Source organism: Gigantopelta aegis, chromosome 6, assembly GCF_016097555.1.
Source record: "Gigantopelta aegis isolate Gae_Host chromosome 6, Gae_host_genome, whole genome shotgun sequence".
NCBI lineage: Eukaryota > Metazoa > Mollusca > Gastropoda > Neomphalida > Peltospiridae > Gigantopelta > Gigantopelta aegis.
In genome coordinates this window covers 63,449,017-63,464,016 of record NC_054704.1, presented here as the reverse complement: position 1 = coordinate 63,464,016, position 15,000 = coordinate 63,449,017, and the positions used below count along the sequence as shown (strand labels likewise).

The following is a 15,000-nucleotide window of genomic DNA, read 5'->3' as shown; positions in this document are numbered from 1 at the left end:
AAAAAAACCCCACAGAACAGTTCAATCTGCCACAGGTATGGTGACAGAATAAATTAGCGTTAATTTTTTTGCGATCCACTCGGAATTGTTTTCTTTATATTAGAAGGAGAAATTTTTTTTTAATTCCGCGGTTGATCAATGGCAAAAGTCGTTTGTTTACAACGCTCATATAGATACAGAGGTGGCGCTACGTGCACACTGCGAAGAGGTCTACTTTAGACATACACTTTTGGGATGTTTCTGTAGTGAACTGAACATTATTTTCTAATTGGAGTTATCTCTCTTGGGTTACGAAAACCTTACAAGTAAAAACGCTGTTACTAGCCTAGTATTAGACAATATATTAAAACAAGTTCCTTATAGACGCACAAAATAATATGGCACTTAAAAAACTTAGTATCGATAAAGTAGACGTGAAAGGTAAAAGAGTTTTAATGCGGTAAGTATATTTTAAATTACCGGTAATTGTTACTCTTTCTCTTTATAAAACATTCGTACCGGTTGCGACCTTGACATTTGACTGGAAATGTGACCTTGAAGTTGAAACATCCGTCTGTTGCTGTCGGTACTGCTAAATTTCATTGTAATGAATATTGTTGATACCATAATACTAATAGTCTGTAGTGACTGTCAATGGCAGAAAGCTTGTGCATACTAAATAGATGATGGCTGAAGATTTAAGACGAGATGTTGGATTCGCAGAAGGCCTTCAGAAAGGTCAGCGTGTTGGATTGGTTACGGGGCACAATTTTGGATTCGACAAAGGATCATCGATTGGAGGAGAACTTGGGTTCTATATGGGATTTGCAAACATGGTTCATTTACTGTTGAAGGATAAACAAGCAAAGCCACGAATAGAACAATGTCTTACTGTTTTGAGAGACATGATTAGTAGATTTCCCCTGGAGGATATTATGAACCAAACTTTGTTTGATGAACTTTCCAAAATTCGTGCCAAGTATAAGCAGCTGACGTCATTGATGAATGTATCTATAAGATGTGAAAATGTGTCTCTACTATCTTATTGAAGATATTGGTGTACTTTAATTAATTTAATCATTAATATTATTTTCAATGTATTCTAATGTGAATTACCGGGACATGAATTACTGCTTGGTATACTGTACATGTTCATGGAATAAAATTACTTGTACCATGTTTTGGTGTCAGTTCCTTTGATCTTACCTGTGGTGTATCTTATTAGATTACGGGCATGTCTAGCTTAACTTCAGCAATTGCTGAATGACTGAAGGAAGAAATATTCAGCTGTGGAAAAATGGAATATTCAAATAAACTTGCTCTCAGTGGAAAATGTGTTCAGTCACATAAAATCCTTGTAGTTCTGGTAGTAGTATCAGGGGTGTAGGCTGGGGAGGTTCGGTGGGTTCAGACGAAACAAATGGTCCGCTTTCAGAACTAAAACATACAGGTTTATACATATGGAGTTTCTGGTGGTTCAAAAACAAAATAGAAAAAGGGTCCACTTGGTTCATATTTGACCCCTCAGGTCCAGACCACACTATGCCCCTGAGTATGATATCTCTCATTTAGTGTTTTCTCAGCTCTTCGAACACTGTCAACAGCCTACTTGATATTTTTGAGTGTGTTTTTTATGCATTTTTTTTTAAACAATCATGGATGGGGGCGCATTTGTAGACACTTCACTGGGAGTCATCACTGATGCCATTCCAGATATGTTACTGAAGGTTGCTTTGTTTCACAAAAACTTACTGGTTGTGGGTTAATATCAGTTTAAGTTTTTTAGAAATGTCTTGGTCTGATATGGTTGCTTAAAATAGTCACTGGTAATTGCATTATATCCTGCTCTCCTGTGCCAAATGTGTACAGTTGTGTTGCACAGGTATGCTTACCTGAATGGCTTGTAAAATTACCTTAAAGACCAGCTACATTTAAAATGAAAAGATAACAATTTGTTAATTTTAGGAAATGTATTCGATTCTAGATTAATATTTTCAAGAAATTCCATGGTGCTAACCGATTTTTGATAAAATAAGCCCAAGATGAGCCCCTGGACCCCCAGTTATTTGCTTAGGGGTCAGTATAAAACCCTACTAATACATATACATGTATAAATGTTGGTCGATTTTGATTTTTTTGTGTGTAGATTTATACTAGTTCAAGGATGCATGGCCAATTCAATCGGATCATTTTTAAAATTCAAGTTGACATTCAAAATGGCTGCCTAAATGGTTAACAAAATTTAATGGGTTCACCATATATATTTAATGCCACAGTATTAATTTATAACAGCAGGGTTTTATCAATGTTTCTAAACTGATAATCAGCACCATTCCCCACCTGTCTCCAAAGTCTATGTTATTTTATATTCCCAATTTTGGAGTAAAACATTCCAAATTTGAATGTAAATAAGTACCATTTTTTATTATTATATAACAATATATTTTGAAAACGATTCATAACTCTTGACAAACATCCCTTCCATCCCCTATACGGTTTCGTAATGCTAAATAGATGTATTAATTTGACTTGGCTTTAATGAAATGAAACTGAAAATTCCCAGTTTTTTGTAAAATAACACTCAAATTCCCAAAAGCAAAGCCCTGGGTGTCAAGTCAAATCTGAGAAATAAAACGCTGATCAGGTAACATGAAACATGCAATGAAGGTGAAAATGACTAAAATGGTCACTACAAAAGCAAAATGACCACACGTATACAATAACCATATGAACCATGCACACATTGTGAAATATAATACCTATATGTAAATCTTAATGACAAAATAGTTACTATTCAAAGGCTGTCTCAACACTATGAGATATGAAGGGCATTTTGGCAGTCATGAACGGTCTCAAGTGGTTGATTTTACCAGACCTTGGTTTTTCGGGTGCGATCGCGCTCGTACAGCACACATAATTTCAATCTGATGAGTGCAAAAAACAGCACACGTTACACTCGACAAACGGCACATGTAAAATAAATTTGTATATTTATTTCCACTATTTATAAAAAAAATCAACAGTTTTCATAGCTCATTTAGCTGATAGGAAGGTCCTTTTATTAAAACAATGAAAACATGGTAGTTGCTTCCATGCAGTCGTTTATCTGGTATTTCTCTTTACAAATCGGGAAATACTGGTTTAATAGACAATTTTGTAAATGTACCAGTCAAAATCAAATCGGAGCTACACTGCCTATTTTATTTATTTTGCAGAGTGCAATTTTGCACTCGCCTAAGCATATTGAGGTGTGTGATTTTCCACTCGCCTGAATTTTTCAAAACCCAAGGACTGTTTTACATCATGATCATCTTTTTGATTCTTCATCATTTGAGCTACTTACATCATTGAACTGAGCATCGCCTTCTGATTCCAAGCTATTATCATCAGTCTCAAATTGCAAATAATAGCTTAGTAGTGGTGGTGTCTTAATAATTGCTCAGTAATGCTACTAACTTGGTTACAAGTCCAACTTGGTATTCTAGAAACTTCCTCTATGTAATAAAGTACTGTGCCATCGTACTAAATGAGCATTAGTCTTCCATTTTTTAACTCTTCTGGTCATGGGATCTAATAGTGCGTTTTGAGCTCAAACAACTGATATATATTGTTGAACTTTTGTCTGGAGTAGATGCTTCAGTTGTGTGATTCGCCTCTGTCATACTTGGTGTTCTCCTTTTGAGCTGGTATATGAAGAATATTATCGGTCATCTAATGTACATCTTTTAACCCCAACTAGTCAATAACAATATTGCATTATGATGCTTCTGCATCTTCTCGAATATCTGAAATTGGAAAGCCCAAATAAATGTTTGGGTATAGTCGCTCTCAGTTGTCACATGAAAAGCTGGGAGACATTAACATACATCTTGACCAAGGTGTGCTACCAGCGCCTTGATATGGTCGTAGATGATCCCTCCTTTTAATCCTAGAATTATAAAGAACTAGCTTGCAACAATAAATAGCATCTGTATAGTATGTAAACATCAGCTTTGAAACGTGCCTGCATATATTGAAGAAGTTTAGATTGCATGCAGTGCTAGCCTAGGGTCAGCTTCTTTATCGGTTGAATGGATGTTAGGGACATCTGTATCTGGACTGCCTGCATTCATTTGTAGACAGATATCTGCATTGAGTATCCTTTGTGTAAGAAAGTCATCCCATTCGCACAGATGATAATAATAATAATAAACAAAATGAAGAGAAGTACACAATCCTGTCTGCCAGGGATTTGAAAGTGGAAGAAGCAAGATAATTTAATATGGGGATGTGCATGCTACTTGCATAGCATCCTTAATACTTTATTCTATTCCCTGGGTGGAACCAATGTTGTTGGTTGTGGGGAAAGAAGCTGGATAGTGTTTCTAAACAAGGACATTTAACAATGTGCTGCTGACACCTCGCTCATTACAAATTTCTCGTTATCAGCCATAATATAATTTGATGTCTGCACCTAAATAAGTTGCTTTTGTCTCATCGTATGACCTGACCATTATTCTATTATGATTTAATCAGTTACCGTTTTCAATTGCACAACCAATTAAAGCACTTACTTGTAACATGTAACACCTGTAGGTATTTTAAGTTACACATGGTCATGTTCCTCTCTCAGAGCTGTCAACATGTAAATCTTTTAAGACTCACCATAAAGTGCAGGTTATGCAAAAATAAAAAGGTAATATAAATGTAGGCTATTAATTCTCAGAAACCTGCAAATTGTTTCATTCTGATGAATATGAAATGCTGCACCTCATGTTTAATCAAGGTACTAAATTATTCCATTATTTTATAAATTTCTGTTAAGATTTCAATATAATGTTTATTTGCAGGGTTGACTTCAATGTTCCACTGAAAGATGGCAAGATCACAAACACTCAAAGGTTTGTACCGGAGCAAGAAATTCATCTTTAGTAAATTAATTTATTTTAAAACAACTTTGTAACTTTTATATAAAAGTAAAAATTTTCCGAGTATACAGTATGTCACTAAATATATGTATATGGCAATATTATTAAATTATTATTCTCTCATCCTCAGGTATATATCTATGATTTTTTTTTTATTTTACATGGGAATCACATGCTTGCGCTTAACTTGACGTCATTGGTAATATGAGATCACATTATTTATGCGATATGCTATTAATGTGAGGTCATTAGACAACAGATTGATATTTTGTGATTAAAACCTTCATTTTAAAGCTATCTTGTTAATTTGTAGTGTTAAATATTATTTAACACATGAAACAAACACGGCAAATATGATCATGAAAGGAAAGAATTTTTTTTTTTAACGATACACTCAACACATTTTATTTACTGTTACATGGCATTGGACATATGGTTAAGGACCACGCAGATATTGAGAGGAAACCCACAGACGCCACTTCATGGACTACTATTTTCGATTAGCAGCAAGGGATCTTTTATATGCACCATCCCACAGACAGGATAGCACATACCACGACCTTTGATATACCAGTCATGGTGCATTGGCTGGAATGAGAAATAGCCCAATGGACCCACCGACGGGGATCAATCCCAGATTGACGGCGTGGCAAGCGAGCACTGTGCCACTGAGCTATGTCCCTCCCCAATATGACAATGAAGTTTTATTTATCATAAAAAATAGTTTACCAAATTGATGAGAGCAAAAAGACTCCTGTTATACTTGTCATAATTTGGTCATATATCTGCACTGGTGTAAAAAGAATTATTTTGGATGGGGGGGCGGGTGGGGGAGAGTTCAACCCACACTATGTACAATGTATGTATGTATGATTTTATAAAATTTAATATAGTAAAAAAAAAAATAAAAAAAAATGTCTGATTGGGGGGTAATGACCCCTGTGGCCCTCCTCGCTATGCCACTATATACCTGTCATACTTTTGATCAGTAGTGAAGTTATATTGATTCCAATCTTTTCTGTATTCTTCTGTGTGTAACAATTAGATATTTTAATTTAATATCAAGTCTAAACCTTAATTTTGGTTTTATTTTATATATTTTTATTTGAAGATCAATGCTCTTTTAGGTGGCATTTCTCTTATAAAATGGTCATTCAATCAAACAATTATTTTAAATTGAAGTCAATTAAGCCTTAAAAACAGTAATAATTAAACCTGTTGTTTGCATATGTTTTTCTACTTTTTCACATTTCCCACCAAAAATGGCCCTTAATCTACCCATAATTTCTCAGCTGCACTAATTTGTCACATTGTCAACATTGATTTTTTGAAGTCTGGCCCTAAGACGAACATTTTGATGTATCTCAACCTTCATGTATGTTGAACCCCTGGCTGGACCACAGGTACCCTCAAACAGAAACCCCAAGTACGAATACTATAGTTACATAATGTATAAAGAGTATTATATAACGTAACTATAACACATTCGTCATTATTGGTTGTGGATACCTGTGGGTTGGACCATCTCAATAACTAGTGGACATTATGGCACTCTGCTGCTCCTTTTCCTGCCCTGAGTCAGACAACCGATCTAAAACTGTATCTAAGTCTAAGTCTGCTGCTCCACTATAATTGATCGTAGATGGAATGTAAATGAGCATTAAGGTTTAACTGAATGAATAACCCAAGAATAATTAATGCAATAATGTGCATTTAGTTCAGGAATTCAAATTTGTGTTTTAAACATCATGTCTGTGTTTATTGTTTCAGAATTGTGGCGGCTATCCCGACCATCAAGTATGCTCTTGATAAAGGGGCCAAGTCGGTTGTCCTGATGAGTCATCTTGGTCGACCAGATGGTCAGCGCAATGAAAAGTTCTCGTTGGCTCCTGTGGTTCCTGAGCTGAAAAAGTTGCTTGGAAAGTAAGCAGGTTATTGAATGCAAACTTTTCCCCAGGCATGTTTTTTTTTATAGTGCTTGCATGTGAGTATCAGTTAAGTATATACAGGCACATACATGTATCTATCCTCAAATGAAGCAAAAATAAGAGCTTGAGTACAGGGCTTGTAGAATTTTTATAAAATCCGTTAGCCATAGGATCAGTGATTTTTTGTTTTTTACCAGCCACAATTAAAAATTCACTAGCTCTACTTTAAGTTAATACAATTTTACTAAATAATAGTAATAATCAGATATGTCACCTAAAGAGGGAGATGGAGCTTAAAAACACTAACATTGGGGTGGGGTGGGGTGGGGGAGCAGGATATTCATATTTACAAAATAGACATAACTGCAAAATATAACAATTTTGTTATGGCAATAGTAGTTATTTACTAGCCCAACGTTGAATATCACTAGCCATGGGAGTGGAGCTACCATAATCTAGAAGCCCTAGAGGACATGTGTTGAAAGGAAACATTTAGCAAATTTTTATTTCTCTAATCTTAACTCTTTAAAAATCTCTTCAATAACTTTCACTTAACTGTACATGTAGAGCCGAAGATTGAACTAAAACACATACACATCCACGTAAATACAACAAAACATTCTTTATTAATTATATTTACAAATGATACCCAGAAATACACGATAAATATGGAGTACTTATCAGATTACTACATTTTGATATCATGGTTATTTGACGAGGTTTAGATAACAGTGTAATTAACTCCGTTATTGAACTGAGTGAAATAACCACAATGTCAAAATGTACATTTTAAGTACATGTATGTTTTGTCCCAGTTGTCAAAATTGAAAATAAAGACATGTTAACTTCAAGAATAATAAAATGGCGCCCAGTTTCCGTCATATTAATTTAAAACGATTGAACATTGCTAATTTCCGAAAGTTTTTATCGGGACGAAATCGACCGCAGTTCCTGAACTACAATGTATGCAAACTACTTTGTACCTTTTTTTTCTTTAAATTTTATTTTTTTAATCTTTGCAGATTTATTTTTTCACTTTCAGTACAAGCAAAAAATAAAATACTAATAACTAGTTACATAATTCACTATTATATACATGTATTATGTGCATGTACTTGTGCTAGCTTATTTTTTATTTTAAAAAAAATCAGTGATAGCTTTTTATGAAACTTGTGTTAATTGTATGGATTTGTGTTTAATCCACAGAGATGTAAAGTTCCTGTCTGACTGTGTGGGAGCAGAGGTGGAGGCTGCGTGTGCTAATCCAGCTCCTGGTTCAGTAATTTTGTTGGAAAACCTCCGCTTCCATGTGGAGGAGGAGGGCAAGGGGCTGGATGCAGCAGGACAGAAGGTAGCGTGTACTACATCTATATAACATTTCTTAGCCATCTATGAGGCAGTGGTATTTTTAGTAGTGTGTTTTGCCAGACAAGTACACTTTTGTTTATTTAGTTTCTGACCATAGACTTAGATTTCTTATGCATATAGCAAAGTATTCTTGTATTATTACCTCATGCACATTCTACATGACTTCCGATTTATAAATATATCGACCTTGGCCTCCGACCTGGGTCAATATAATTTTTTTGACTGCATAAAACATATGGGTGTCATCACAGTGCCATAATTGTTTAATAGATTACTTGTACAGTGAAACCCCTCAAAACCGGACAGCCATGGAACCAAGAAAAATGTCTGGTTTTGAGATGTATCTGGTTAACAGAGGTTTCAGTATTGAGGTAAATCGTTTGTTGGTTAGTGTTCTCTACTGATATAGTAACTAATAAAACTGCCGAAAAAACAATCAAATTTGCATAAAATGAAACATTTAATGATTTTAGAAACATTTTGAATTTATCCAGAATTCACAATAAGAAATAATCAGTCCATGTTGAGAAATGCATCCATTGTTGTTTGGCGTGTTTCACATCTCTGTTTCACAATCGTGGCCTGTGCCAAACTTTCTAGTTCTTGGACACGTCCCAAAAAACTTTCATCTTTGTGGATTGCAAAATTAAAAAAAAAATTCAACATGTTCAACACCTCGGAATGGGAGAGTTCACTTCCAGGAGCAAACAACTCTGCTTCTAACTTGTTGTCACTTGCCTCATAGGGTATTTTGTTATGACGAAAATCAGACAGTCATCTGAACAGTCCTCCACTGGCACATCCATCGTGGAAGCTGGTCAAATGGTTAGTGTTGATGTCGGCAACTATCAGTACACGCACCAGACGTGCTAATGGAATGTCATCACTGTCGCCGTCGTCATCAGTAACCGAGTTGATGGTCTCTGAAAACCCAGCGACAGCGAAATATTTGGTGATCATAGACGACTTTGTTTCATTCCAAGCCCGTGATATCCAGTGAATCGCGTCGAGTAATGTTAGCTGTTTATAAAGGTCGGGTGCACTACCAGTGATACGAAATAGCGCAGCATGTGGCGATGTTACCTCGCTTTAAAGGCGCGAATAATCCCCTTGTCAAGAGGCTGGAGGTGCGAAGTTGTGTTCGCTGGTAGAAATTTCAAACACACATTACTAAGTTGAAGGTTGGGCGCGTGTGATGTGGCGTTATCCATCAGTATAATAATCATCCGTTTTTGTTGCCTCGTGGTCTTGTTTACACTTGTTATCCACATGGTGAATATTGCAGCAGTCATCCATGCCTTTTTGTTGCCGATGTAGATAACGGGTAACGTGTGGATGTTGACGTTCTTAAAGCACCTAGATTGTTGAGATTTACCAATAACCAGCGGCTTTAGCTTCTCTCCTGTTGCGCTACAGGCGAACATTAGTTACTCGTTCCTTGGATGATTTGCATCCTTTAGATTCTTTGTCTTTCACGGAGAGGGTTTTGGTAGGTAGCGCACGAAAGTACAAGCCGCTTTCATTGCAGTTGAAAACATCTTTTGGTGCATAGCCGCTTATAACTTCTGGTATTCTCGCTCTGTGGTCTTCAACTAAGCTATGCCAACCCCAGCACTCTTGCCACTGACTTGAAGCCTTTCACCGAGGATCTCAATTTCCATTGGTCTAGCCAGCCATTGGAACCCTTAAACTCACGCAAATTCATTGGCTTTCTCTTGAATAATAGGGCCAGATATGGGAATGTTTTTAGCACAAGCTTTGCAAAACCACTGCCACACCAGTTTGTTGAGTTCGTCAAATGCGTTGTTAAAACGCTGTTTATTTCCACTAGCGTTGTTTTCATACAGTGCCTTATAAGCATCATGTTTCTTTATAATGTCTCCAGCAGTCGATTTACCAATCCCAAAACTTTCACTCGGTGCTTTCAACGTTGGTTTAGGTACACTTTCAAACTTTCAAATTATTTTAAGTTTATCATCAAGCATGGCAGCATTTCGCTGGACGTTCTGACATGTCTAAAGTAGATACTAAAATGAAACACTGTTGACAAAGTTTCCACCAAACCAAGCCAAACAATTTTACTATTGGTTACTCTTTATTTTGTTAAATAAACTTTGCAAAGATAAAAAACAAAACAACAACAAAAAAAGGGTTCAACATCAAGCACCAAACTTCATCACTACTCATTGATGTACACATAAGAAATCTAAACCTCTCTACTATATCAGGTTGTTTGTCTTTGTATGGTTTTCTTGTTTGTATTTCAAAAATGAAGATAATGATGTCCAAGACTTTTTTTTATTTTTTTATTAGAGACTGTAACTCTAATTTCTATTCTAAGATCATGTAGTAGCATGCTTTAGATCTAAACTTATTTAACACTAAATTTAGTGTGTGTATTTTGCAACAATCACAGTTGTCAGTTGGCTAATCTATAGTCCTTCCCACAGGGAACGCCTTTTTTGGTTTGTTATTTTCAAAACACTTTTACTTTTCTTCTCACAACGGGTGAGACATAGCCCAGTAGTAAAGCGCAGTAGGTTTGGGATTGATCCCCGTCAGTGGGCCCATTTGGCTATTTCTCGCTCCAGCCATTGCACCACGACTAGTACATCAAAGGCTGTGGCATGTGCTATCCTGTCTATGGGATGATACATATAAAAGATCCCTTGCTGCTAATCGAAAAGAGTAGTCCATGAAGTGGCGACAGCGGGTTTCCTACCTCAATATCAGTGTGGTCCTTAACCATATGTCCGACGCCATATAACCATAAATAAAATGTGTTGAGTGCGTCGTTAAATAAACCATTTCCTTCCTTCTTCTCACGTCATATCAAACTGAAATTATGTACAAAAAACATTTTTTCTATGAGGATAGGAGTATTGTACTGGTAATTTACTTAGTATTTATGACGCTCTGTGGTGGGCCCAATAGCAGATGTATATTTCGTGCTGGGGTGTCATTAACCATTGATTGATTGATTGATTCTCTTTTTTAGGTTTTGGTCTCACTTAAGACCTTGTGCACTGCTTTAGCAGCATATATATCTTTTTAAATCGAAAATTAGTTTTTAATAACTGTTTAAATTTAAATTGTTTTTAATTTCAGATAAAAGCATCAAAAGATAAAGTTGATGCTTTCCGTTCCTCACTTTCCAAGCTTGGTGATGTTTATGTTAATGATGCATTTGGCACTGCCCACCGAGCCCACAGGTATGTAATCTGGACAATGGTTTTATCACTGTTTGAGATGTGAGACACAGATGTTCACTAAGAAAATGACTCGTAATTCAGAAATTTGTAATACCCAAGTTTAAAAAAACCTTGTAATTTAACTTAAATTATTACTGTTTTTATTAGCATTCATGAATACTATGAGTTATTTCTGATTTCCATTTCAGTTCCATGGTTGGCTGTCAGTTGCCCCTGAAAGCTGCAGGATTTCTTCTCAAGAAAGAACTTGATTATTTTGCTAAGGCACTGGAGAACCCAGACAGACCATTTCTTGCCATTCTAGGAGGGTTTGTATGTCAATATAATTACAGAATATTGTCAAAGATTGTTCAATAATGTCTTCAATTGATATGTTAACTTATGTTGTGTATTTGAATTTTAAACATTGAAATTTTGATCTGTCATTTAAAAAAAAAAACATTAATGATTGGTTTTAACAAAATCTTATGAAAACGGTACCAATATTTTTTGGAAATTAAAAAAATCTTTGAAGCTCCCTTTTGACAATTTATTGATTTAATACGTACTATGGATGTGCTACCAATTGCTTATAAAGGAACAAGGAATGGACATGATTTAAATGGAAAGTTGATTTACATATTGTTTGGAAAAAGTTGTTAAATAAAATAAAGTGAACCCAAAAGTTTCATTTTTATTTTAAACTAATTATAGTTTTATTTGTATTTTTAAATATTATATCTTGTATTTAATTATCTACTATTCATAATTGACAAAATGTTAGTTATTATGTCTTTATCTGTTGATTTTGCAGAGCAAAAGTTGCAGATAAAATTCAGCTAATTGAAAATATGTTGGATACGGTTGATGAGATGATAATTGGTGGTGGCATGGCCTTCACCTTCCTCAAGGCCACTAAAGGAATGGAGGTTAGTGCAAGATCTTGTAGCTTGTCACAGATAGCCAAGAATAACAGGTTGTGTGAAAAAATCAATTCTGGCATTTTCGATACAGAGCACAAGACAAAATAATAATCTGTTGGAATTGGTCTCTTCGTCTTCCCATCAGTTAGAAACCAGATTATGAGTTTGTAAGTCACCTGAGCCAAAACTTAACTCTGTAGACCCCCCCCCCCCCAGTTTGATAAAAACTTCAGAATATTGATGTTTCTTATTAAAATAAATAAACATTTGGGTATTGTTTCGGTGATGAAATTTTCAAGCCTATTTTTACAAAGGGAGTGACCTTTTAGTGCAAGTTTAAAATACTTTTACTTCCTAAAAAGACTAATTTTTGTTCAGTGACTTGGTGGGTTATTGTACACCCGACACCAATTCTCTCTTGCTAACCACTAACAACTGTCCTGGACAGACGGCCCAAATAGCTGATGTGTGTGCATACATGTAGGACAGCGTGCTTGAACCTTAATTGGATATATGTATGAAAATAAGTATACAACCAACCAACCAATAATTCTACTGCCTGAATTTTACTACTATTTATAACGTTTACAGTTATGAGAAATGACCTAAACAATATGTGTTCACACAATAACACAAGCTGCCTAATTCTGTAAATTAGAAAGTTCCCATTACAAGTTAGTCATTACATTCATTTTGCAATCCTTTGGAAAGAAAATTTTGGGGTATGTAATAAATGCAAAACAAACCACATGAGTATGTTTTTCTGGTTTCAGTATAAATTCCACTCGTGTATTTCTTGCCGGAAAACACTCTGCCTACAGCATCAGAGTTTCTTGTAAGAAATGACATGTAGGATACAAAACCCCCCAAAACACATCCTTTAATGTATGTTGCTACAGAACATTATTTTCATGAGGATTTCAGATTGGTAGTTCCTTGTTTGATGATGAAGGATTCAAGATTGTTGGACGGCTCATGGATAAAGCTGCTAAGAACAAAGTAAAGATCCATCTTCCATCAGATTTTGTCACGGCAAACAAGTTTGCAGAGGATGCTACTGTAGGGAAGGCAACCATTGCTGCTGGGATTCCTGCTGGCTCAATGGTTAGTTTCACGTCATTAGTCTCACATGTACTACTGTGAAATACTTTTATTTTAAAGTTTTTCGAGTGTGAATAAAATTTGTGAAAATAAATTCCACGCAAAACTACAGGCCGACAAAATGGGATGAGAGAAAAAAAAATGTAGCCTTGTTCAACCAGACATTATTTCTGTTGGTTGAGGCTACATGTACTACTAATAATGTGACACTTAAACATTTAAATAAAAAGAGTGATGTTTAAGTACATACAAGATAACAAACAGTATTAACACTAAAAAGTTTATGATTTTGTTTCATAATAGTTGGCAATCAGTCCACTGGATAAAAGCAACACAGGTTAAACAATAGAAGTAAGTATGCATTATCCCAGTATGTTAAAAATGTGGAAATTAAAAATATCTGACTTGGGCTTATACAGTAATACTAATCATAGTACATATACATGTTTCGACTTCACCCTAAAGGTTTTGCTTGTTGGTCAGTCACAAATCGTATTAATCTAGTATTTTGATAGCAATAAATATTTTTTTATTAAACTTGAGCTAGCATTGCACCTTCAAATTTCGTTTTGTTTTCGGGTATGTTTTTTTATACCAATTTTGCATAATATGAGAGAAAAAAGTCACTGTCGAGCAAGTGTCGAAATAACCATAGTTATGTTAAAGAGACATTCCTGAGTTTGCTGCATTGTAAGATGTTTCCAACTAATAAAATATTTCTACGATTAAATTTACATATTAAATATATTTTCTTGTTTAGAATATCAGTGTCTGTATATTCAATGTGTTTCTGGTCGTCTTAATATTTGTAAGAAGCCCAAACTGGATTTTGTCTTCAAATAATTTCGTACATATGAAAAAATCTTTGTTAGGAAATAAAATGAAATTTAACCTACATGTAGTACAAATATTAGAACGATCAGATATGTAATTACTGTCGTCAAAAAGTCTCTGTTAGTCGATAACATCTTAAAAATTGCAGCAAACTCAGGAATGTCCCTTTAAACACCAAAGTACCTGTAATTTAAAATGTAAGAAGGCCTCAAACATAATTTTTTTGCAGTCTAAAAAACAATAACATAGCTTCTATGATGGTATATTTAGGACACACATTTTTTGTTACTTTTAAGATCTCGGAAATTTGGACTTATTATCTTGAAATCTAAATACCTGATGGCAGGAGATAGTAAGTCGAGCACTCTGCATAATAAGTTTATAAATATATTTTGCTGTGACTGTTTGATTTTTATCATTTGTCAGGATATTATGGTGTTTGACTTACAAATGTTTCCATTATGTTAGTATGATCTATTTGAATACTATTTTGTTTACTATTTTGTTTAAACCTGGTCTGAATATATATATATATTTCTTCTAAAATGTTTTGTTAACTCTTTTTAACACACAATAATTACAAGTTTTTCATGTGTGTTCTATCAAAACAGAAATAAAACTACTCTTGATATATTTGGATACTGTTATGTTATTTGCTTATTTAGGGTCTTGACGTGGGTCCTGAATCAATAAAACTTTTCACAGATGCTATCGGCAGAGCAAAGACGATTGTTTGGAATGGGTAAGTGTTATTTATGAGTTTTAAGTG

The 15,000-nt window shown here is 34.9% G+C and overlaps 1 protein-coding gene across 1 annotated transcript in view; it reads left to right on the top strand.

Moving 5' to 3' along the window:
• The first annotated feature begins 283 nt into the window (after window positions 1-283).
• The window catches only part of LOC121374177 (phosphoglycerate kinase-like), a 29,663-nt gene continuing 14,946 nt past the window's right edge, over window positions 284-15,000 (top strand). The window contains exons 1-9 of the mRNA XM_041501154.1: window positions 284-439; window positions 4,809-4,859; window positions 6,657-6,809; window positions 8,021-8,165; window positions 11,291-11,394; window positions 11,583-11,702; window positions 12,188-12,302; window positions 13,221-13,400; window positions 14,897-14,973. Coding sequence (XP_041357088.1) covers window positions 378-439; window positions 4,809-4,859; window positions 6,657-6,809; window positions 8,021-8,165; window positions 11,291-11,394; window positions 11,583-11,702; window positions 12,188-12,302; window positions 13,221-13,400; window positions 14,897-14,973 — 1,007 coding nt within the window. The 5' untranslated portion in view covers window positions 284-377. The remainder of the gene's footprint in view (window positions 440-4,808; window positions 4,860-6,656; window positions 6,810-8,020; window positions 8,166-11,290; window positions 11,395-11,582; window positions 11,703-12,187; window positions 12,303-13,220; window positions 13,401-14,896; window positions 14,974-15,000) is intronic.